Consider the following 22,817-nt stretch of genomic DNA (forward strand, 5'->3'; position numbering starts at 1 on the left):
AATTAGAAAAAATGAGGTATTTTTAACTTGCGAAAGGTGATCGGATCTCAATGAAATTTGATATTTAGAAGGATATCGTGTCTCAAAGCTGTTATTTTAAATCCCGACCAGATCTGGTGACATTTGGGGGAGCTTGGGGTGGGGAACCTAAAATCATGGAAACGCTTAGATTGGAGGGATCAGGATGAAACTTGGTGCGAAAAATAAGCAGAAGTCTTAGATACATGATTTACATAATTGGAACAGATCCGCTCTTTGGGGGGGGGGGGGGTAATTCTGAAAAATTAGAAAAATGAAGTATTTTTAACTTACGAAGGAGTGATCAGATCTTCATGCAACTTCATATTTAGAAGGACCTCGTAACTCAGATCTCTTATTTTAAATCTCAACCAGATTCAGCGTCATTGGGGGGGAGGGATCGGAAATCTTAGAAAATACTTAAATGGAAATTTACCTGGAAGAGGAGAGGCATGACACCAGGAGCATTGTTTTATCGACATTACAATGGAATTATTGAATTTAATGTTTTTTTCATATTACACAGTTGGTGGTACCGAACTTTATTTAAGGGGCGACTTGTGTTTTGGTAAAAAAAAATATACAGAACTCCCAAAAAGAAGTTCTGGTAACAATATATACAGTAAAATAAGCTTACGACCTGTGGCCAAAGCAACCATATCGTATTTCCGACTGACTTGGGCCACTATCTCCAAACTGACTTTCCGCAGTCTTTTTGTGCAGCTATCTAGAGATAAAGTAAGTTTATTCATCTTCCTCTTTTACTTCTTCTTAAAGTCGCTGTTTCTAAGGTCTATATCAGGTTTAAGGCAGAATTAGAAACTCCTTAATTTCTGAAGCTGATCCAATAGATACATACAAATAGGAATCTCCCGGAGCCTTTTCCATTAGTACCGTCAATGTGACTAATTACTCAAAGCCGAACGGCGTTTTTATTGTGAGAATTTTGAAAGCGAAAGAAAATAATACTTTAGAAGATTGAAAAGATAGTTTTATGACCTAATTCAAAGAAAAATTTCACCGGATAGGTGAGTGATATCTAATCCTTTGGTATACGGTAGATTAAAAGCGGATGAAAATAATACTTTTGAATATTAAAAAGATAGTTTTATGACCTAATTCAAAGAAAATTTCACCGGGTAGCTGAGTGATATCTAATCCTTTGGTATACTGAAGAGAAAAATAAAAATAGAAATAAGAAGATAAAAATAATAAGAAAAAATAGAGCTTAGGCTATATGTTGCACAGTATGTATATAGTAGACACTGAATACTATAGCATTTTTTGAGAGAATCAAGTTTTTTTCTGTAATAACTGCTCTTACGCATAACCTCAAAATGACTAAAAGCCCGTCAGACGACTCTTTGGACTAATATAGCTCATTAAAAAAAAAAAAAAAAAACTTCTTGGGGTCTTCATTGGATTTTTGAAAGGTATCACGGGCTTATCAGATACATACTTCAACAATGTCTTTTCCTAATTAATTAATTCCGGACCCTTTAACCTGCCTTATCTAAAGAAACATCGTTTCTCCTATCAACAAAATATTAGTTTAGATTCAGGCAGTGACAAGAAAATTAATAAACTAGTTCTCCTTGACAGGAACGTTGTGTTAAAGAGTGAAAAAGAAATCTTAAAGAAAGTTTCAGTAAAAGTACAAGGATAGCAACAAAAAAGCAGAAATGATAAATGTAATAAACATGTAATTTCACCTTTTGAGGTCAATTTACCCTGTATAGTTTAGAGAACTTGAATTCGAGGAAGAATCCTAAAAATTCAAAAAATAAATTAGCGCAGCAAAACAGTTTATTTTCTTGTATCTTGTAGCTAATAGACTCAAAAATAACATGCCACTCAAAAATGTCATACTATAAATTTAAATCAGCTCTGAAATAGAATAAAATCAGAATTGCAACAGGAAGTTCAAAAGTTATTACATACTTATAAATAATACAGTACATCAACAATAGAAAACTTTATGCATACCCTAAACCAAGCTCATGCCTTAATGTTAATCCAGAGACAGTTTAGTCTTTAATCAAAGATAGGCGTAAACAGGCAGGCCGTCTACACGCAGGTACAAACCTAATATATACTCAAAGATATAATATGCTTATGCGGTTTAGAGAACTAGAAGAACCATCTATGTCATCCAAAAGTCATAAAAAGGGAGGAAAAGATAACAAAATTCTTAAGCAGAAACTAATTAATAGCATTTTAATTTTATTTTGACACCCAATTAGCCTGTATATTTTGCAAAAATATTCATGATTTATAAGCTTCAATTTTATGGCTCTGTCTAGCGAGGGAATTTGAAACCTTATTTTAATGTGTTCATTCTAGTGTCATTCAAAATGAAATACTTAAAATAGAAATAATTTAAAGAAGAAAGAGACCTGAACAACTAAATGATCCATGGTTTACTCATTAGATCCTGAAATTTTCGGCATTTCCTCGTAACTGAGACCCAAAGCTTTCCCTGAATAAGGTTACAAATATAGAACAACAACAAAAACCAATCTTTGTGGGGCAAATACACTATTTGGAACAATTAAGAAGATATAAGCTTTGCACTATTGAAACTTCATATTCGCCATTATTCCCTCCATAGTTCAAAGAGAAAAAAATCAATCAGTCAGAAAGTTATTCGCCAGTTAAACATTAAAAATTCATAGGTAATTGTCCTCATATTAGTTTCTTTAATGATCCCTTTTGAAAAATACGGATATCAAATACAAAGAAGAACAATAACAAAATAGTTATACAAAAAAAAATATCAACATTCAATGTGGCGAGGGGGAAAATAAATAGAATATAAGCATACATACATATATGGATTGTGTCCTTAAGGCTGAGGTGCTTTTTCTGAGGTTGCATACTGCCACTTTTATTTGTGATCTTTGTTTTTTGGTTCAGGTTGTTACATTAGCCTACATTAGTCCACAGCTGTCGCTGAGGAATTAATAACAATCGATAAACCATTTAAGAAATTGAGTGTAAAAACAAAAAAATCAAGAAGGTCAATAAAATAATATCATACTCGGAATGAAGTTTATAAGGGGACTGGTGAATATGTACACTTTGCCAAGATCTCAAGCTCAGAACTGAAATCCAAAGAAATGAGTCCTGCTTTGGTCAGTTCTAACATCCTTTCAGTGGCGCATTTTAGTTGGAATACGCACTCCATGATTTGACGGGATTTAGAGAGAAATGACAAATTGAAGTCGCAAAAAGTGCATCGGTTTAAAAAAAAAAGTTGCACAAGAATTGGGCCTAGGTCAGGGTTCTTTCGCGATAGTTCTTAACCGGAACAATTCCAATTAAACGCATGAAGGCAGGGATGGTGGAATTCGATTCCTGAATACATTGACTCGATATCCGGAAACATATTTGAAAGTCATGCAGGCAACTAGTATAATTCTGTAAGGAATGATAGTGCTCATTTCAACAATAAAATGAAGATGATATTAGATCATACTGAGAAATTAACAGAAAGGGTGCCTCGAACGAAAACGGTAATTTAAAGTATATCTAGTGTTTAGTTAGGAGAACCAGTCAGGTAAAACCTTCAAAAATTGATTTAAATTAATAAATTTATTTATTAATTAAAGTGTATACAATAATTTTTAGCACCAATTGCTGAGAGAATCACATATTATTTAGAGCTTTTTCCGTGAATTTAAGAATGCAGAATAAAACAAAAAAACAACAGAATCTAATGGCTTTTTCTTTTAAAAATGAAAATTGTAGAAACCTTGATTCAGTATTTGATTTATTATCACCATTAAAATATTAAAGTGTTCACTTTAAAAATAAAGTTTACTAACTGTATCCTAAAGCTGAAAATAACATTTACCAATCTATGTAAAAAAAAGCAGTAATTTTGTTTCTTCCAAAAAACAAAACGGTCAGGAGAGTTTTCAAAGACTAATCCTAATTGGTTTCACTATAAGACATAAATAATACAAGAGCTCCTCACGAGAATATTGAAAACCACTAATTTTGCTGCACGCACGGTTTTCACCAAAACCTCAAGTCACAAATCACCTGGAAGAGCATACAACGGTATGCATTCAAGGCTAACGGGGATGAACAAGGCGTATGACCCCATTCTGTCTTATAGATACATCCTACACTTGAGACAAAAAAAAAAAAAATGAAAAAAAATTGAGAACAAGACATTCCTAGAAGTTCAATAAGCTTTGATTAGTCCGTGTGGATCCTTCCTACGTCAAGTATCACATGGAGGTCTCACTGTAATAGACTTAATAATCGTAGATGTCAATATCAAGATCATCCATCCCATTCTCTATGTCTTCTAAACCCTGTAGGTCCACTTTATAACGCATTATTCCTAAAAAAAATTTAGTACATCAACAAAAAATTCTATTGAATCGCTTACTGAGGAAAAAAATCTTGGTCCAAAAACTCCATGTCTCACTGAAGGAACAAAAATGGGCTTCCTGATGATAACTTTAAATAAATAGTATATGCCCTATGTAATGAGTTCCTAATAAACTAGGTTCAATCCTTATTAACTGGTTTCCAGTAAAGAGGGATTACCGTAGAGTGCATTCTACTAAACTTCAAATACCGATAAAATTGTATGAGGATCCCAAACTGATTTAGATTCCCCATGGATAGGTTCGTTTCATGTTATCTGTGAAAAAAAAAATGAGTTTCACTGAGTTGTTACAACAATTTGTGCAAACATAGTATTTTAGAAACTTTTGTTATTGCATTCACGGGTTTATCAAAAACAAAGGAAAATCATTGCTTATTTTAATAATTCAGGTAAATTTTAGTTTAGACCTAGGTTTGTTAAGAGCACGATCTAAGACTACTTATCCATATATTATTTTTTAACTTGTCATCCACAGAAATTAAGTTTCTTGCTCTCCCTTCGAAAGCTTTCCAGCTAGTAGTCTCTTCTTTTTAGAGAACGTCGGCTCAGCTTTAAACATTTATCCAAGCACGAGAGAAAATAATGAGGAGAACGGAGAGACAGAAGGACAGCATATGAATGCTCATACTGGCCAAAATAAATCCCACCTCGCAAGCTGTCTGTTACTTCACTCAACTCACTTGCTTGTGCCTTTGGTCCTCAAACAGGGGCTCTCGATCCTTACTTCGATCTGGTGGAACTTGGTCTTTTGACCCTTGCAAATGTGCATTATTTTTAGCCCCCCCCCCCTCTCGCTTTACTTGCTAAGGTTAGCAGCTCGGGTCTTTAGCTCTCACAAGTGTCCTCGCTTTCTTCAGGCGTTACTGACATATAGACGTGTTCTAATCATAAGTTCACATTCAATTGAAAAACGAGAGTGGTAAATACAATATTCTAAATAATTAAATTATGGTTTTCTAGAGTAGCGACGAGCACACTATGTAAAAGTTTTATCATCATCCTCTGCTCGGAAAAACCATCTACACAGCCCTTCGTTTCTCATACATAGGGTCTCGCTACGCAGTTGGGGCTTGAGCCTTCAACCTCCGAAAATAAGTGTGAATTCGATAAAGCGCCAATAGGACTTGTTACTTTTCACGAATAAAACCTCGGAGGATTTATTTCATCTCCCCTCTCCACAGTTAGTAATGCAGGGCTTTTGCCCTTACATATGCAGATATAGGCCAAAGCATAATTTTATAATTGGAAAAGAGCTTACTTAAAAAAAGGCAGTAAAGTTGACCAAGTAAAGTGACACAACTTGGACACTAAAATTTCTATTTACAAAATGAGGATTCTTTATAGTTCTGCTTTGTGGCCGTATTTAAAGGCGACCTAAGCGAAACTTCCAGTGTTTTTTTTTTTTTAATTTATGTAGGTCAATTTTCTATATAACGCGGTGTAGAACTTCGCGTTGGAGTGGTCTTGAGGACAAGCTACCAATAGAGTAGCATATGAAAGACATATTGCTTATGTGTTACTCACCTTGAGCATTCTAACTACAAAAAGTGTTTTTTAAGCCCTTTTCGGCTTTTTTCTTAGCAAAATGTTTAGTTTTTTCCTTATTTTTCCCTGATTTCGATAGCTAATTTGGTTTAACCTATATCTTTACTATGTTTATATCAAACTATATTTGCAGAGACTTTCCACGCAATATAAAACTTTGCATAGTATGGGATTTTGGGGGTACACATTGTATTTGCATCAAAATCAAACCGATTAATAGTTGTAAACTTTAAAATATTGAACGAAATCCAATATTTGAATTTTGCGCATTTGTCCTTTTTGACAAACAATTAATCAACGTTAGGCCTTCTGTGTTACGCTGTATATGCCAAGGGGCAACACACCTTCAGAGAAAATGGTGATATATTTGTGAGAATCATGGTTAGGAATATTTATTATTTTGTACATGTATAATATTTTGTTACACTTTCTGATTAAATAGGAAAATGTTTTAACAAAGCAGCCCAATTTACCGTTGTAAGTTTTAGACACCGGGACCTGACATTCGCTGGCTCGTTGTTGTTATGCGCCCCAAAAAAGCTTTAACCATGCAAATGAAAATATTATATACATATAAAAATGAATATATTTTAAACGAAAATTGCAGCTTCATTTTAAACAAAAATTGCTCGTTCGAAACAGGAATGTAGGTAGGGACGAGAAAATTTCACAAGGCCTCCATCCCACCTAAAATGTCTCAAGATTATAATGATTTTCTAAGAAATTATATTCTTCAAATATACTGCCTCTTTCGAAACTTTTTTTTCAAAACTATGCCACTCCTACGTACATACATACTTCAAAATATTAAATTTCAGATCTCGGATTTGAAAGATTTTCGCTCGATATCCAAAGTTTAACAGTGTCTTTACCTGTGATATTTTCATTCCTCTGCTATTTCGAGCTGTACTTCAAAATGTATTTTCTGTTAAAATACTTCATTACTTTCAATACTTTAAATTTGAATCATAAAACCAACAATTTACAATAAGAAATTCAATATATAATTGAGTTTTTATCACGTTAACATCCATACTGATAGTTAAATCTCTAGACAGAAAGCAACAGTATACAGGTAATACAAAAAGCGTTATATTTTACTATATTAGTTTCAAAGAGGAGTGGAGGAACTGAAAAAAAGCAGTTCTTAGCACAGGGAATCTTTTATTGGCTTTCAAGACACGAAAAGAAAGCCAGCATTAAGGCCTCTAATTTCTAAACAGCAAGAAAAAGGCAAGCACTTTAAAAAGAAAAGAAACAAAAATAAGATAAATAAGATAAGAGAAAAAGGATTAAAGACGAGAAAAGGTACATGGATTAAAGAGAGAAAAGCGTTTCATTTATGGAGTTTGCTGAATTAAAGCAAATGTCCTAGGACTCTCAGTTTCACCTGAAAATTCACGAATCCTAACCCCTTAATTGTAGCGTAATAGAAAAGAATTTGTTCTATCTTCAAGGTGCTGACTTCTTCACAGTTCCATAGTGCTTCTCTTGGTTCACTTAAAACAGCACAATACACCAACAAAATCTGCAATAACCCAAAATAGCACATCAAGAGCCCATAAGCGAAATTTGCTCACAATGTCAGGTCAACCCAGAGAAATAAGCTACAAGATGTCTATTAATAGGAAATTTTAGGCAGCAACTTATATTCTTGGAAATTTTTTTTCCAAATGATGGAGCTACCAAAATTAGAAGATCAACAATTCATTAAATTGTGCTTACCACCAATGCCTCCAAAGCCTCGAACGAATTGTGACCCTTCCTGGCTTCTATCTGTAATTATCTCAAGGGTGGCACCAAATGTCTTATAGTTGTTCGCTAACCATTCCAAAAGAGGCATTGAATCAACTATCTCTAAATCTCCGCCACTCTAAAGATTGAAACATAAATTACTTCTGTTCATAGTTTATAAAAGAGCATAAAGTTAAGAAAAAACACCAAAACTAGGGTTATTTTAATTGTAGGTATGTTTTGATTTTTGGCAAAAGAAATACAAACAATCACTAGTTTTCTAATTTAAAATGTGCGTTTCTGTAATCATTGTTCCCACTTTTTTCTTTCCTATTTTGACAAACGCAGTTGTAGTATCGTTCTTTATGTCAATCTTTAAACTTTATCAAACTTTTTCTATTTAGGGGATTAAATCTTCAAAGTATTTAAGTACCTGTTTACAAATAATACCATGGCTATGGACTCTTTTGAACAAGAGACAAATACGATCTGCAAACATCGGACTACAGGTAATTACAAGCATTGTTAATTTAAATCGGTGGTATGAATACTAGGGAGCAAATATTGATTACAATTTTTAACAAAGTTGAACTGATAACGTTTAAAAATGATCTAGAAAGGATTTATATAGGTATTTTTTACATAATGGTCTCATGCCTCCAATGCTCTTGGATCGCACTATAAAAGGTAAAGCAAACTGAAAAACTCAGCTGCATTTTGGTAACAACTGTATGCCACTTAATACGAAAAATGATTTTTAAAAAATTCCACTTTCTTCCATGAAGGACTAAAGAAAAAAAGATTATACATGCTGCGACCATCTCACGTTTTCATTATTAGCCATAAAAATTTTATTGACAGGCAAGAAAGAATACTTCCATTAAATAAATCTAAATTAAATAAAATATATAGGCATGGTCACTTGAATTTTGGTTAGTTATTACAATATAACCGTAATGTAACTGAAACTCCAAAAAAGGTCTGATGAAGTCATATGGCATTGTACAAGTTTTTTTTTTCCCCCTTTTTTATGCATGATCTCAGTTAGGGAAAACATATCATACCCTAGAGCATAAATAGGAGTGACCCTTAGCACTTATCCACCAGGATGCTAAAACACCAGCTTCATTTCCCATAATTTCACTTTCGACAAGCCTCGGAAGTGTCGTAATAAAATGCAAGCAAAACAATCCTTGGACAAGAATCCAGGTTACTGCAACTGCCAGAAATTCGGCGAAATGAAAAACCACCTAAAGTTTAACCCACAGGCAGGCACTTCTCCGTCCTAACCTGTTTAAACTTTCCATTCTTATTCATATTTCGCAATTTTGTATATTCTAATTCCAGTTTTATCTGAGGTGCTAAACTTTGCCATTAATCCCCTTGCTCAGCAGAGTTATACTCTTTTAATAACTCACTTAAATTAGCATTGATTTTAGTGAAGTTAATTTACTTAAGTAGATGTAGGAAGCCATGTAGACTTTTTCACAAACATTTACTCAAAAAGAAAGAAAATATGATAGTCAAATTCATCATTTCTATATCAACACCTACGCCAAAGACCTTTCAGAAGCGGTAGTCAATCGTAACTTTAAATAAACATTTCATTTCTTTCTTAATTGAATAATTTTCCGCAAATTGGATTCTCAATCTGAGTGATTTGCATACATGCGTTGCCAGTTGCAAAAAACCGCAATACGAGTCAACTTCTCAAAAAGCATATCATAGTTGCAGCAAAAATAGAGAGAAATTCCTCCCTAAGTGTCGTCTTTAACTTAAAAGTTTACTTCCTCCCTAAGTATCGTGTTTAACTTAAAAGTTCAAATAAAGCTACAACCCGAACTCTCCAAGACTGCACAACTTAAGTTGCACAGCGTACTATATAATACTATTATATAGTACTATGTAATAGCCATCTTGCTGTGAAACAGATCAATTAAATATCAAGAAAGAGATCGTTTTCACTTTACAATACTTGTTTTTTCTAGTATGTTTTTACACAATACTTAATTTTTCTTGAATTTTTTTACATTACTCAAAAAATTCTGGATGAGCTTTTTTTTATTTATTACACTGGATTATAGACAGCTATTTATATTACATTCCTCCTTTGCTCACTTATGGAAGGTCCCTTTCCTCAGCCCATCCCTAAAGTAAGGATGTAATATACAGTCAGTTTTGTGGAAATGTCTTCTTGCCCAATTGATTTTTTATTTTGCATTTTTAACCGAATGCAACTATTTTGAGATATAAAAAAATCACCTCATAACTACAACCAGACCTGCACGGAGGATTTTTGTTTCAGAAGGGCTAACATTGAGAGGGTGGACACAGATTTGAGAAAAAAGAGAGTTATTTACAAATATAAGATGCTGCAAAAAACAATTGCAGTAATCCAAAGACTCTGGAGGCTAAGGACCTGAATACCCCTTTCCCCTTCGTATACAACATACTAACTATTAGAAAGCAAAATGCAAATATTTTTACTGTGATAAACCATCTGTTGAGGAGAGTAAACAAATAGTACAAGAATTCTACCTTTGGCGTAACTAGAGTGGAACAAGTGGAGTCGGCTATCCCTGGGAGCAGTATCTGAAGAGCGCCAAACCAAGGTTTCTTTTCAACAAAATTATCTACTTATATTGTAGTAGTGATAGTGGGGGACCAACATTGTCCCCGGGCGCTGAAAATCCACTGTCTTCTGTAAACAGAAGACATAGGCATCTTCCTTTTTTTTATCCTATCATTTTATCTACGTGGAAGTTTTCAATTTTAGTTGGGTTTCATGAAAAAAAAAAACAATAACAGATGATATATAAAACTAAAAAAATGTCAAAAAACAGTCTTTAAGATAGGTCACAGACCTTTTTTTTTTTTTTTACATTTCCCAATTAAACCCCTGATGAAAATGAACTTCAGCTTTCTCATACATTAGCAATGGCCCCACGCTCTCCAGAGCTTACAGCAAATGACTACAATAACTTACTGAATAAGTGCAACTATCGTGCCCTATTAAACGCTGTTTGAATATCAAAATGAATTTCTTACGAAAAAATCCAACCCACAGAAATTTTGTAATTAACAAAAACTGTTGTTAATTTATACTACTAGATAAATATTCCAAGAATTTGTATTCGTAAAAGCAAAAATTACAGCTTTTTGAGTTCTGACGCGCACGCAATAAGGAAAGGGTTAATTGCAACAGGTTTAATAAGTGCTTTTGAAAATTCTAAAAATAAGTTGTCATAACTTTATTGAACACGGGGTGGAACTTGGTTAGGCAATGTGACTATCTAGCCCTCCCAATCGTCACCAATGCCGTAAAAAAAGTGGAGAATCAAGAAATGTTGGCATCATCCCATCTTCACTTGAAGTTAACAATAGGCTACGAGTTTCTAGAAGAGAGAGAATGTTAAGAGAGACGGGAAGAAAGAAAGAGACCAAAGGCAAAAAAAAGATAGAAAGCCAGAGACAGGACAAAGACAGAGAGGAATTAAGAATGGCAGAGATTGGAGATACTGGGAGGGATGAATATGAAATAAAAAGATTTACGCAAAATTTTGTACAACCAAAAAAGTTACGAGAGGTCAATTCCTTACTTCTTTATCTGTGAAATTGGATTTATCTTTTTCTTGCTCGGGCGTTAAAAAGACAATTTTCTCTTCCGTCCCTCCTCCTTCAGCCGCTTTTAAACGGAATCGTGTTATATCCAAGTTCTCCCAGCAAATTAGAATCTCGACAGATCCCATTTCCAATGCACGAAGCGTCTGACTTACACCAAAACAATAGCGTCCACTGTCTAAGCTGATTTCATCAAAGTAACGACCTGAATAAATAATTAAGTGTTAAGCAACCATGATTAACATGATTAATTAATCCTAACGAGTTGAAGGAATCTTGAACAGTTTTATATGGCAACTGTGAAATTTACAAAAGAAACAACAGGTTGGAACAATCACTCGGATATTTAAGAGAGAAAAGTGGAGGTGAGAGGGGAGGGGGCGAATATGGCCCCTCTAACTAGGAAAAATACCTCGATTCTTCGATAAGATCAAAAATTCAAAGAGGACAGAAAGTTAACTCAAGTATTTTTTATTTTAAGTAAATTCCTGCTAGTTGGGTACTATTTTTCTGAACCAAAATTTTATTTAAACAGTTTAAATAAATTTTTGTCGGCAACAAACAAGCTCAAAAAAGGTGGTTGTTCAGAAACAAAATATAAGGAATCCCATTAAGATATTTACAAATAAAAAAGAAGAAATGAATAAAAATTATGAAAACTTACAGCTCAGGTATGTCCGCAACAGAGCTCTGAACTTATTGATGTCTCAAGCTCCAGTACCACTGTAGTTCCTTTAAAATCAAGAGCAAAAACAAGAAAGATATCCCTCACTAACAAAAAGTGTACAAATTCATACCAATCCCTTGTATAGAGAAAGCTCAACTCTAAGGACGGAAGATGCAAGAAACGGTTCTAAGCTCACGCACAGGATATGCTTTCCTAATGAAACCCTCCTTAGACTTTATGCCTAATATCAGAATCAAGTCCCTTTTTTCAAACTCCTTGTTACTCTACCATTAGACCAAGAAATAAGAGGTAAAGCCAGTAGCATTAAAAAAAAATAATTCAGATATTGGGTTTTAATTTATTTTGGTTGGTCTCTAGACTAGATAGACTAAGTTTAATAGATTTCAATTTCCCTGTTTTATTTTCGATCTACATCTTTTTGATTTTTTTTTAATCTCTGTTAAGTATATAGTTTTAGTACAAGTTATTTTAATTTATTGTGTTTATCTATTTAAGCTAAGAACCTCACTGATTACACAAGCAAAACATCCGCGATGTAGTTTTTGGTAAATCTCAATGGCCTTACACCCATTTCATTTATTATTCTTTTAGATCTTTAAAATATTTTAAATAAGCAAATCCCATTACGTTCAAATTTTTTTCTCCACCTCCTTCCCACTTAACCAAGTTTATTTTATTTTGTAGACTTGTATTGTAATTTATATTTATTTTTTAATAACTTTTTGCTGCTTATTAACGTTCTTTAGGTTAAAATGCTGCTTGTCAAAATTCAACTTATGGAGCTTATGATACGGACCTCTTTTGTTAAATATGTTTTACCATGTCTTACCGGTAAAAAAAATACGAAAACAAACTTAATAACAAACGAATAAAATAAAACAAAACTAACAATAGCTAACACATTCTAAGGTTTCAACAAAGCAGCATAAATAGATATAGAAACTAACCCAAGGAACAAAAATTATTGTAAATTGAACTGAATCCTTGTAACGGAAGGTCAGTCAAGAACTAATGACCGTGTGAATAATTGCTTTGGTCTCCTAAAGTTAGTTTTATCATATATATATGTAATTGATACGTGTCCGTAACTACCAGCCAAACCAAATCTTCAGCACTGAAGTCAATCGCATGACGTTATATAACAGGTATCCGAAGTGAGTAATTCTCGGTACACAGATACAGTCATTAAGGTTCCCATTATCACAAAAGAATATGCATTACGTTTATTCTTTTTTATGTCTGTCTCCTGACAGTCTCCGCTAATAGTTTCACATTAAAATAACAACTTTAGAACAAATATATTACTTTTGAGTCTGAAACTACATTTTGAACTCATGATCTAATTCAATTATATTTTCTATATTTATATGCTCCTTTAAGCCAATTTATGGTCAAAGATTAGCTTTAAGTCCGATATCTAATCCATACTGGAGTTTTGACGAATTCATAATGCACATTTAGAGTTTCTTGCCCTGAAGCGAACACCTATACAATAGACATTTATTAACCGTCTTTAAAACCATTTTCATCATGTTTAAATTTAAAAATTTATTTTTAAGACAAGATAAATTTCCATTGCGAAAATGACTTTTACAAACCATAAATGCTAAGTTTGCGCTTCTTGTCAAATTAATAGAAACAGATAAAAAAAAATGGTAATTATCAAACTGACAGACAAGTTTCATCAATACAATAAATACATTATAAATTGGTTGTTCCGAAATTCTTTATTTCTATTAATTTTCGATAGATTTATCCGTCGATTATGTTTTAGGCACCATTTACATGCTGCAATCCAAGCACCGCCTGTACTAATGGAGCGTTAGTGTGCTGTCATCAATATAGGACTGAAGAGTGGATATCTTCTTAAAATAGTCGCTATTTTTTGTTTTGGAAAAGACGAACGGTATAGAAAAAAAGTTGAAAAGTGCCTTACTAATCAATTTCTTTTCTTGAATAAACTTAACATTGGCTAAACAATCTGCAGCCAATTCAATGGCTTGATTAAATCCATTCTCTCCACCGTATGAAATGTCAACTATCTTTACGATTTTCGTCTGCAGCCTCTATAACAAAAAGACAAAAATCAGTATTGGTCAGATCACTCTTTTCTTGTTTTTTTTTTTTTTCGTTTCTTGTTTTTTTTTTTACCCTCCCCCATAGAAAATTCCCCCGAATGTAAAATTGAACAGCCATACAGGAAGTAAAGCCAATAAAAATAATGTACAAGTAATTATTTCCCTTGGGCTGGGTCTGGTATCGATCAGAGGCGTCAATAACAAAAATATTTGGGCGAGGAGGGGGGGACAATGGATTTTACCAACAGGTTGGTCTTTTTACCAACTGATTTGGGTGATATTGTTATTAAATTATTTTTTTTTTACCATCAGCTATCCATTAGCGAATTTACCCAAAAAAAAGGCTACAAAACACTGGTGCTTTGTGTCGCTATTCGACCTTACACTAAAAGCATTACTACTTACTTTGAAAGATCGTTGAAAACTAATCTCCTTCTAGGATTCCTACCCCCCTCCCTTCCCAGAAACTTCCTAGCGAAGCTCATGATACCCCGTTTTGCCTTTTCTATACCTGTTCGGGTAGACTTGTGAATTTAAATTTTTCTTTGCTACATAGAACAAAACTGTCGCAATAGCAGGAGCACTATTACAGCACTCTTATTTAGGTTTAGTCTAAATGAAGGGAGGTGAAAGATTGATTTTTGCCACCCACCCCATATCCTTTCCTAAAATTAAATGAAGATTTAGAAAAATTGGGCATTGAAAAGCGCTCTTTTAGGCAGCTACCCACGTACACATTGAGCTACCACCCCTCTTCCATAATGGCTGATGTGAGATTATACGATTTTCTTCATTCTTTTTATTTTTCTTAATCCCCTTTGGCAGCTCAATTTTGGATTTGGGGAGAATTTTTCAGAGGTGAATTGTCGGGGGGAATATGCCGGATCCCTATTAAACCTTGTATGTACTACATACAAAGTCCAAAAGTTCAAGTTCTTTTTCATTTCAATCTTGTCCTGAAGCATTCATCTAATTTTTCTTGAATATTTATTACAGCTCTGTTACTTTGTCCAATTTGTGGAATCCCGTAACTACCTCTGAAGCCAGAAGGGTGGTTATTTGGGGGCTGGTTAGGAAAGCCAGTTCAGCTTTCCATCTGGTATTCATAAGTAGCGAAAACCTACCAGTACAATATTCGCAACAAGACAAAACTTACTAAACGACGAAAGTAAATCTAGGCCCCGGTAAATTATTCCTCGGTAGAAACACTTTGTAAGAAATTTCTAAAAAATTATAGTCTTCATTCTAAAATGTGTTGAAAGTATGCCACTGTTGTGGAATAATCTCGACCACTGAAGACTGGTAATTGATGACCCTCCTATAATTAAAATTGCAAACAAGGTCATTGGCACAAAGATCAAGATACCTGCCCCAAAAGAACTCGAATTTATTGTGAAAATTTGATTTTATTTTTACCAAAATTACGCTAGAGTTTTATTTTACATACCAAACAAAATGACAATATGCATATAGACAGCCCCAAAAAAGAATTCATCAGAGTTACAAATACTTTAAGATCCTGTGCCATTTCACAAAAGAGTGTGCCAATGAGCCACCATCGATCAAAGCTTTGAACAAGTCACTTCAAAGGTCACTTTTTATTGAAAACTAAAAAAAGACACTTAAGTGTAATCCAACGACACGTCTTTTGGCCAACTACCGTTACCAAGCCATACATGTTCTTACGCTGCTTGGGATCAATCAGGTGGAACTGTTCAATCCTTTACTTCCACGCATTACCAAAAATAGGTACCACGACAATATGTCCTTCGTAAAAAAAAGAGGGGAAAAGACGTAACAATATTTCTCAAACAATACACTATTAATTCATCCTTTCTTCCGTAATTTGGTCAATATACGAACAGAGAATACTTTTCAAACAAAATAAGAAATCCGTACTTCGAGCATTAAGTGACACCAATGCTTGCTCACCTTTCATGCCACTACAACACGAAGTTTCCAAACACCCTTTTAAATGTCATAGTAGACAATAGCGTCAATTTTGACAGTTGACAACTAACGAGCAATTCCTTCCAAAATCAATGGACTTATATAACAAAAAGCGTCAAGTGTTTTTTCAACATTTGTCAACGTATGAGCATGACATTAGTCTTTTTTTTACTTACAGTGAACAAATCGCCCCTGTTTCCATAATGAGCTAAGATTACAAATAAAATTCTGCATGGTATAGGGGCGATAACAAGCAGCACCACCCTGATATGCATTATAAAGACCCTGAACTTTGAACAATAAGCACGTTAATGAAAAAAAAATCTAATGAACTTAATTAATATACGCTTTATTTTATACATAACTATAGGCCATTTGAGATAGCATTTTTTGTACAAGGAAAAGATGAAGTAATCCCTCAATATACATAAGTAAAATGCAAAACACCGATACACCGTAGCACAGCGGAATGAGTAATAACTAGCTTAATTATTTTGAATCAAAGAAAGAGAAAAGATACGAACGTTGTCGAACATGTCAGACTGACTTAATTCAGTTTTGAAATCAGCACTGCCAGCAAGCACCAACCCAGCAACTTGCACTTTGTCATTGGCCATAAAGCATGTGACAGCTACTTCTGCTACTTTCCTTGTGTAATTGTGCCTCTTTTCCATACGAAGACGAGCAAAACGAAGAGCTGATTGACCACCACGACCATGCTTTTTGGGTAAATCTACTGTGAATTTATTCAGCACCTCTCGAGTATTTCCCTTAAATGAGAAACGACATTAGAATCTTACTGAAAATTGATTTGGTTGCGGAAACTGCAAAAAGACGTTAACTATTACAGGACACTCACTGAATGCAATGAAAGTTAATGATTTTTTCTGGCATCAGCTGCAACTGTCTTTAACTCTCGTGATTGCTCCCCGTTATTCTTTATTATTTGCATTATACGTTCTAATTTAAATAATATTTGTGCTATCTTATATTTCGAGTGGTAAATTGCTTGATCGCTGTTTCAAGTAAATTCTCGCTATCTATAAGAATTTCTGTGCAGAACTAAATGAATAAGAAGAATCGGTCTTTGAACCAATCTCGGGACACCCCCCCCCTTCCACACTGTACAGATATAAGATATTTCCATTGTCACCTGAATAATGTAGTCTATTTTAGTAAGGTTTAAGCACTTGGGTGGTGGTCGTTGCTTTCACAGAGTTTTTTCTTTTAAAATAGTATTTTCATTCCTTAGGGCTTGTTTTATCTAAACAGTGGGTTGTTGAAGAGCAGCAGGATATTCATTATCTTTTTGGGCTTTTCAAGCCAGGATATTCGATACAAAAACGTAATGAGAGGAGATAAAAGGTAGACGTGATATTATAAAAACGTAAAGGTGGACTTATCTTTAAAGTGTCATAAAAAGTCTCAAAGAAAGGACCTGTGGTGGAGAGAAGCATACCGGACAAACCCCACATTCCTGCATGTATTAATTAGTTTGAATTACCTTGGGATTATATATATATATATATATATATATATATATATATATATATATATATATATATATATATATATATATATATATATATATATATATATATATATATATATATATATATATATATATATGTATATATATATATATATATATATATATATATATATATATATATATATATATATAATATATATATATATATATATATATATATATATATATATATATATATGACAGTAATAGAATAACCATTGGCGATATTGTACAAATATGCACAACCATCAATACGGAAGTGTTACCATATTTATTTCTAAGCCATGACAAGCCATACTTAATCTAAGGTTAATGGTACCCAAAGTAAACACAACTGAACCAAATTATATTTTTACCATAGGTATACTCATGTGTAACTCAAACATGTAAAGAGTTTATTTTTAAGACACGAATTCCTAGGATATGAGGTTGGGGAGTTTTTTATATCAATCTCTTGGGGAATCTCAAAAAACCTTTGTTAAGGTAAGAATTTCCTTAATCCTTTGCATAAGTATGGTGGCTCTGAATCTTTCTGAAGAGGGTATTTTAACATGTTTGCATTACATATATGACAATTTAATTCATCCTTAATACCGATTTCAGTTCCTTTTATCTTTGTACAGTAACTATATGAACATCTGATTTGAAGATTACGGTGATTACGGAAGTAAGATAACATAAGACAATTCAATTCATGCTTAGTGTCTTTTTTAGTTCATTTTCTCTTTGTACAGTAACCATATCAACATATGATTTTAAGATTACGGTAATTATGAATTAAGGTAATAAGATTACATATAAAACTATTTCATTCATCCTTAGTGCCGATTTCAGTTCCTTTTCTCTTTGTAAAGTAACTATATCAACATCTGATTCGAAGATTACGGAAAGAAGATTACATATAAGACAATTTCATTCATCCTTAGTGCCAATTTCAGTTCCTTTTCTCTCTGTATATATACCAACATCTGATTTTAAGATTAGGGTAATGTCTTATTAATAATCTGATTGAAAACTTTTAAAATTTTACCTGCAATGTTCCAAATAATGCTCCGTTACCATCCATAATGATGAATCCAAATTTACTATCGTCAGCAAGCAATGCAGTGAGAGCTTCTGTGTGAAACTGTAAGTAAGGGAAACATAAAACAATCAATTAAATTTAATATTTTTCAAACAAGCAACTGTTTGCCTTCTATGTTACAAGTACAATGGACAGGAAAGTCGACCACCACTAAGCTTTTCCTACATCAAGGTTCAAGGCTGAATCGTTGAAAAAATGAAAATGAAAATAGACAGGAAGGTCCATCTCTACTAGGCTTCTCCTTCTTCATGATTCAAGGACGCATATGGGAAAAAGAACTACCAAGAAGATGAAAACTGAAAGAAGAACTTATAAAGGTTTGTTATGGAATGGCTGAGGTTTTCTTCGTGAAGTTTGTTATAAGTTTTTCTAGAGTATAAAGCAAAGAAAAAACCCCTTCCCTTTATTAATACACCCAAAATTGCCAGGAAAGTAGGTATAGAACAACTATTTGCATAGGGCCCGACATTAAAAACAAAAGTTTCTAACTCAAAACTACATTCAAATTTGCTAATGATGTGAGGGAGGGATCGTGTCCAAATTGGGAGGAAAAGATTTTCCACCTTTACAAAATTTTGTTAGGAGATAATTTTTTCCTAGACATGGCTAAGTGGCTGGACACAACATATACTTATAAGGGGAAAAGATCAAGATTTTTCTTGATCTGTTCTTGATTAAGGGGAAAAGATCACAGTGTCTTCTCAAATTTTTCAAATATAGAGTTATAAAAGATTGTTCAAATACATATATTAAGGGGGAAGGAGCCCAAACTATAAAAGTGTTGGTTTACGAGATTTAATTTTAAATCTGATGAAAACATCTAAGCCCTAATACCCACATTGCCTTGTTTTTTGGTTGTTTTTTTTTTCAGTATAAAAAGGATGCATCGTGTTTTGGGCACTTCTTCCGGTGCAAGAGGATGTCTTTTATTCTCTTTTTACGAGTCTTGAAAAATCTATTTAACAGTTTTACTTCTGTTTCTTCATAACTTTAATACTACTACTACTACTAATAACTCACTGCAGCACCAAGCCGCCTGAGGCCAACACAGCTACGCACGCTCCTCCTCCAACCTAATCTATTTAAAGCCTCCCTCTTTACACCCTCCCAGGAAGTTCCCATTTCCTTTAAATCCTTATTTATGACATCCTCCCAACCCAGACAAGGACGACCTGCTTTCCGTGTAGCCCCAGACGGTTGGTCAAAAAGGACAATCTTCGGTAATCTGTCATCCTTCATCCGTAGAACGTGGCCTAGCCATCTCAACCTTTCTTTCATTATAGCCCCAAAAAGCGGGATTGAACCACACTTTTCGTACAACCTACTGTTTGAAATACGGTCAGTCAGCCGGGTACCCAGAACAATCCGTAGGCAATTTCTCTGGAAAATATCTAGTAAATTTTCATCTGCTTTTCGGAGTGTCCATGCTTCAGAGCCATATTTGACCACTGTCATCACTGTAGCTTCCAATATTCTAATCTTGGTTTGTAGGCTTATCTTTCTATTCTTCCAAACTTTTTTTAACTGTGAAAAAAAAAAAAAAAAAAAAAAAAAAAAAAAAAAAAAAAAAAAAAAAAAAAAAAAAAAAAAAAAAAAACACCCTGAGCTTTAGCTATTCTACTTTTAACATCTTCACTGCTCCCACCATCTTTACTAATAATACTACCAAGGTAACTGAAGCTCCCAACCTGATCAATCTTTTCGTTACCTAAGGTCACCTGTTCATCTTCACTTATTCCTAACCTTAGTGACTTAGTCTTCTTAACATTAATTTTCAAGCCTATTTTAGCACCCTGAACTCGTAAAACCTCTAAAAATTCATTCATTTTGCTCACACTTTCATCTAATATGCTTAAATCATCAGCATAATCTAAGTCCAGGAGCGTTCTTCCTCCCCATTTGATTCCATGGTCTCCAATTGCCTTTCCTGTGCTCCTTAAGACGAAGTCCATCAAAATGATCCATATAAAGGGGGATAGAACACAACCCTGCTTAACTCCTGATTTAATACAAAACCAGTTGCTAACCTCATTTCCTACCTTAACCGCAGCAGTATTATTCTCGTACATAGCGCAAATCACTTTAATGTATTTTTCTGGAATACCATATAACGATAAGACCTTTGTTAACGCTGTTCTATCAACAGAATCGAAAGCTTGCTCATAATCGATAAAACTAAGGACCAAAGGTGTTTGACAACGAAGGGACTTCTCAATTATTAACCTAAGAGTGAAAACATGGTCGACACATCCTCTACCTTTTCTAAAACCGCATTGTTCTTCCCTTAAAACTTTGTCTACAGCATGTCTCAGTCTAAAAAGTATCATATTACTCAGTAATTTGCTACCTACAGAGACCAGACTAATGCCTCGATAATTCCGACATTCACTCTTGTCACCTTTCTTATACAGTGGTTTAATTAAGGTTTTCCTAAAATCATTGGGTACTTCCCCTTTTTCAAAAATCATGTTCATAATCTTCAGTAGCTTATTCCTAACCTCAGAGCCACCATATTTAAGGAACTCATTAATCATACTATCAGCACCTGGGGCCTTATTATTTTTTAATCCTTCTAGTACTGTCGCTAATTCTTCCTCACTAAACAAATCTTCCTTCACATCCAAGGTATCACAAACTTTTTCATTTTCATCTATATCTTTTCCTGCAACTGTATCTCGGTTTAGCAGATTCTCAAAATGTTCCACCCATCTTTCTTTAACTTTTTCCTTATCACTAATTGTGACCCCATTTCTATCTTTAACTGGGACTAGTCCGGATCGGCTACTCCCTTTCAATTTATTAACATGCCAGTATAATATTTTACTATTATGCCGTCTAGCCGCATCTTCCAGATCCTCAGCAATTTTATCCATCGCCTCCATTTCACATCTCCTTAGTTCATATTTTAATGCTTTCTCCACTTTCTTTACATTCCTTTTGTTTTCATACGACCTATCGCTCAGATAATTCTTATACAAACCCCTTCTACTCTCTATTAAACCTAAAGCTTTTTCACTAATATTCCTAGTTGCTGTCTTAGCACTCTTCCCTAGGACACCATCAGCAACTTCACAAATTGTTTTTCTGAAATTATTCCATCCATCTTCCACATTGTCAAATTTTAAACCCTCAAGTTTAGTACTCAACTGTTCCTGGAATTTTTTTTCTCAAATTTTCATCCTGAAGTCTACCAACATCATAACTTTCCGGGAGGGAGTTACTCTTCCGAAATTTCAGCTTTAAATTAACCTTAGACACTACTAGATGGTGATCTTTACTTTTAACATCAATAACGGCACTCCTATACACCCTAGTATCTTGTATTGATCCTGCTAGTCTTCTGTTTACAATAACATAATCAATAAGGTTTGCTGTCTTACCATCACGTGAATACCATGTCAACTTATGGGCCATTTTGTGACCAAACACCGTATTGGTTATAACTAGGTTGTTATACCTACAAAATTGCAAAAGCCTATAGCCATTACTGTTTTCTTTTCCTACACCAAAATTACCTAGGCTAGGATACCATCTATCCCTATTTCTACCAACCTGGGCATTAAAATCTCCTAGCAAAAACACCATATTTCTACCTGGTACCCTGTCTATTTGCTCCTGTAACTGTAAGTAAAATTCATCTGAGTCACTAGTATCTCCATCAGTTGGTTCAATGGGGGCATATACTACTATAACTGATACCCTAAACTTTTTAGTCATAAAATGAGCAATTAGTATTCTATTATTAATACCTTCCCAGCCTAAACAAGACTTAGCAGCTTCCTTATTCATCATGAGCCCTACTCCCTGTCTATGTACCCCATCCTTCCTTCCTGAGTAAACAAATTCTATGTCACCTAATTTCATGCTTCCTACCCCTGGGATATGAGTTTCTGAAACTCCTAATAAATCCAGTTCAAACCGTCTGAATTCGTCAGTCAAAATGTCGATGCGAAAAGTCATTTTTTAACGTTGTAACATTCCAAGTTCCAATTTTCATGTTCTTTAAATCTTTGAAATTATTTTGGCCTCAAGAAAAGCAGTGATCCCGGATACCAGTGCAGGATGGGGACCAACATATCTTCTCAAGTCTACACCGAAGCGCTTAAGCCGGCTTAGAACCGGACAGCAAGAAGTCCCTGGGACCTCCAGTAAGTTGGAGGCTT

The 22,817-nt window shown here is 34.0% G+C and overlaps 1 protein-coding gene and 1 long non-coding RNA gene across 2 annotated transcripts in view; one reads left to right on the forward strand and one right to left on the reverse strand.

Annotated features, from left to right (window-relative positions):
- Positions 1–913: 913 nt before the first annotated feature.
- Positions 914–14,007, forward strand: LOC136027312 (uncharacterized). The gene is made up of 3 exons (XR_010617572.1): positions 914–1,046; positions 8,107–8,211; positions 13,786–14,007. It is a non-coding gene; the product is annotated as an uncharacterized LOC136027312 (long non-coding RNA).
- Positions 1,807–22,817, reverse strand: part of LOC136027311 (eukaryotic peptide chain release factor subunit 1-like) — a 46,347-nt gene continuing 25,336 nt past the window's right edge. The window contains exons 4-9 of the mRNA XM_065704430.1: positions 18,601–18,696; positions 16,564–16,809; positions 13,948–14,077; positions 11,302–11,528; positions 7,694–7,841; positions 1,807–4,372 (exon numbers count right to left, since the gene is read on the reverse strand). Coding sequence (XP_065560502.1) covers positions 4,284–4,372; positions 7,694–7,841; positions 11,302–11,528; positions 13,948–14,077; positions 16,564–16,809; positions 18,601–18,696 — 936 coding nt within the window. The 3' untranslated portion in view covers positions 1,807–4,283. The remainder of the gene's footprint in view (positions 4,373–7,693; positions 7,842–11,301; positions 11,529–13,947; positions 14,078–16,563; positions 16,810–18,600; positions 18,697–22,817) is intronic.

Source organism: Artemia franciscana, chromosome 5, assembly GCF_032884065.1.
Source record: "Artemia franciscana chromosome 5, ASM3288406v1, whole genome shotgun sequence".
Classification (NCBI taxonomy): domain Eukaryota; kingdom Metazoa; phylum Arthropoda; class Branchiopoda; order Anostraca; family Artemiidae; genus Artemia; species Artemia franciscana.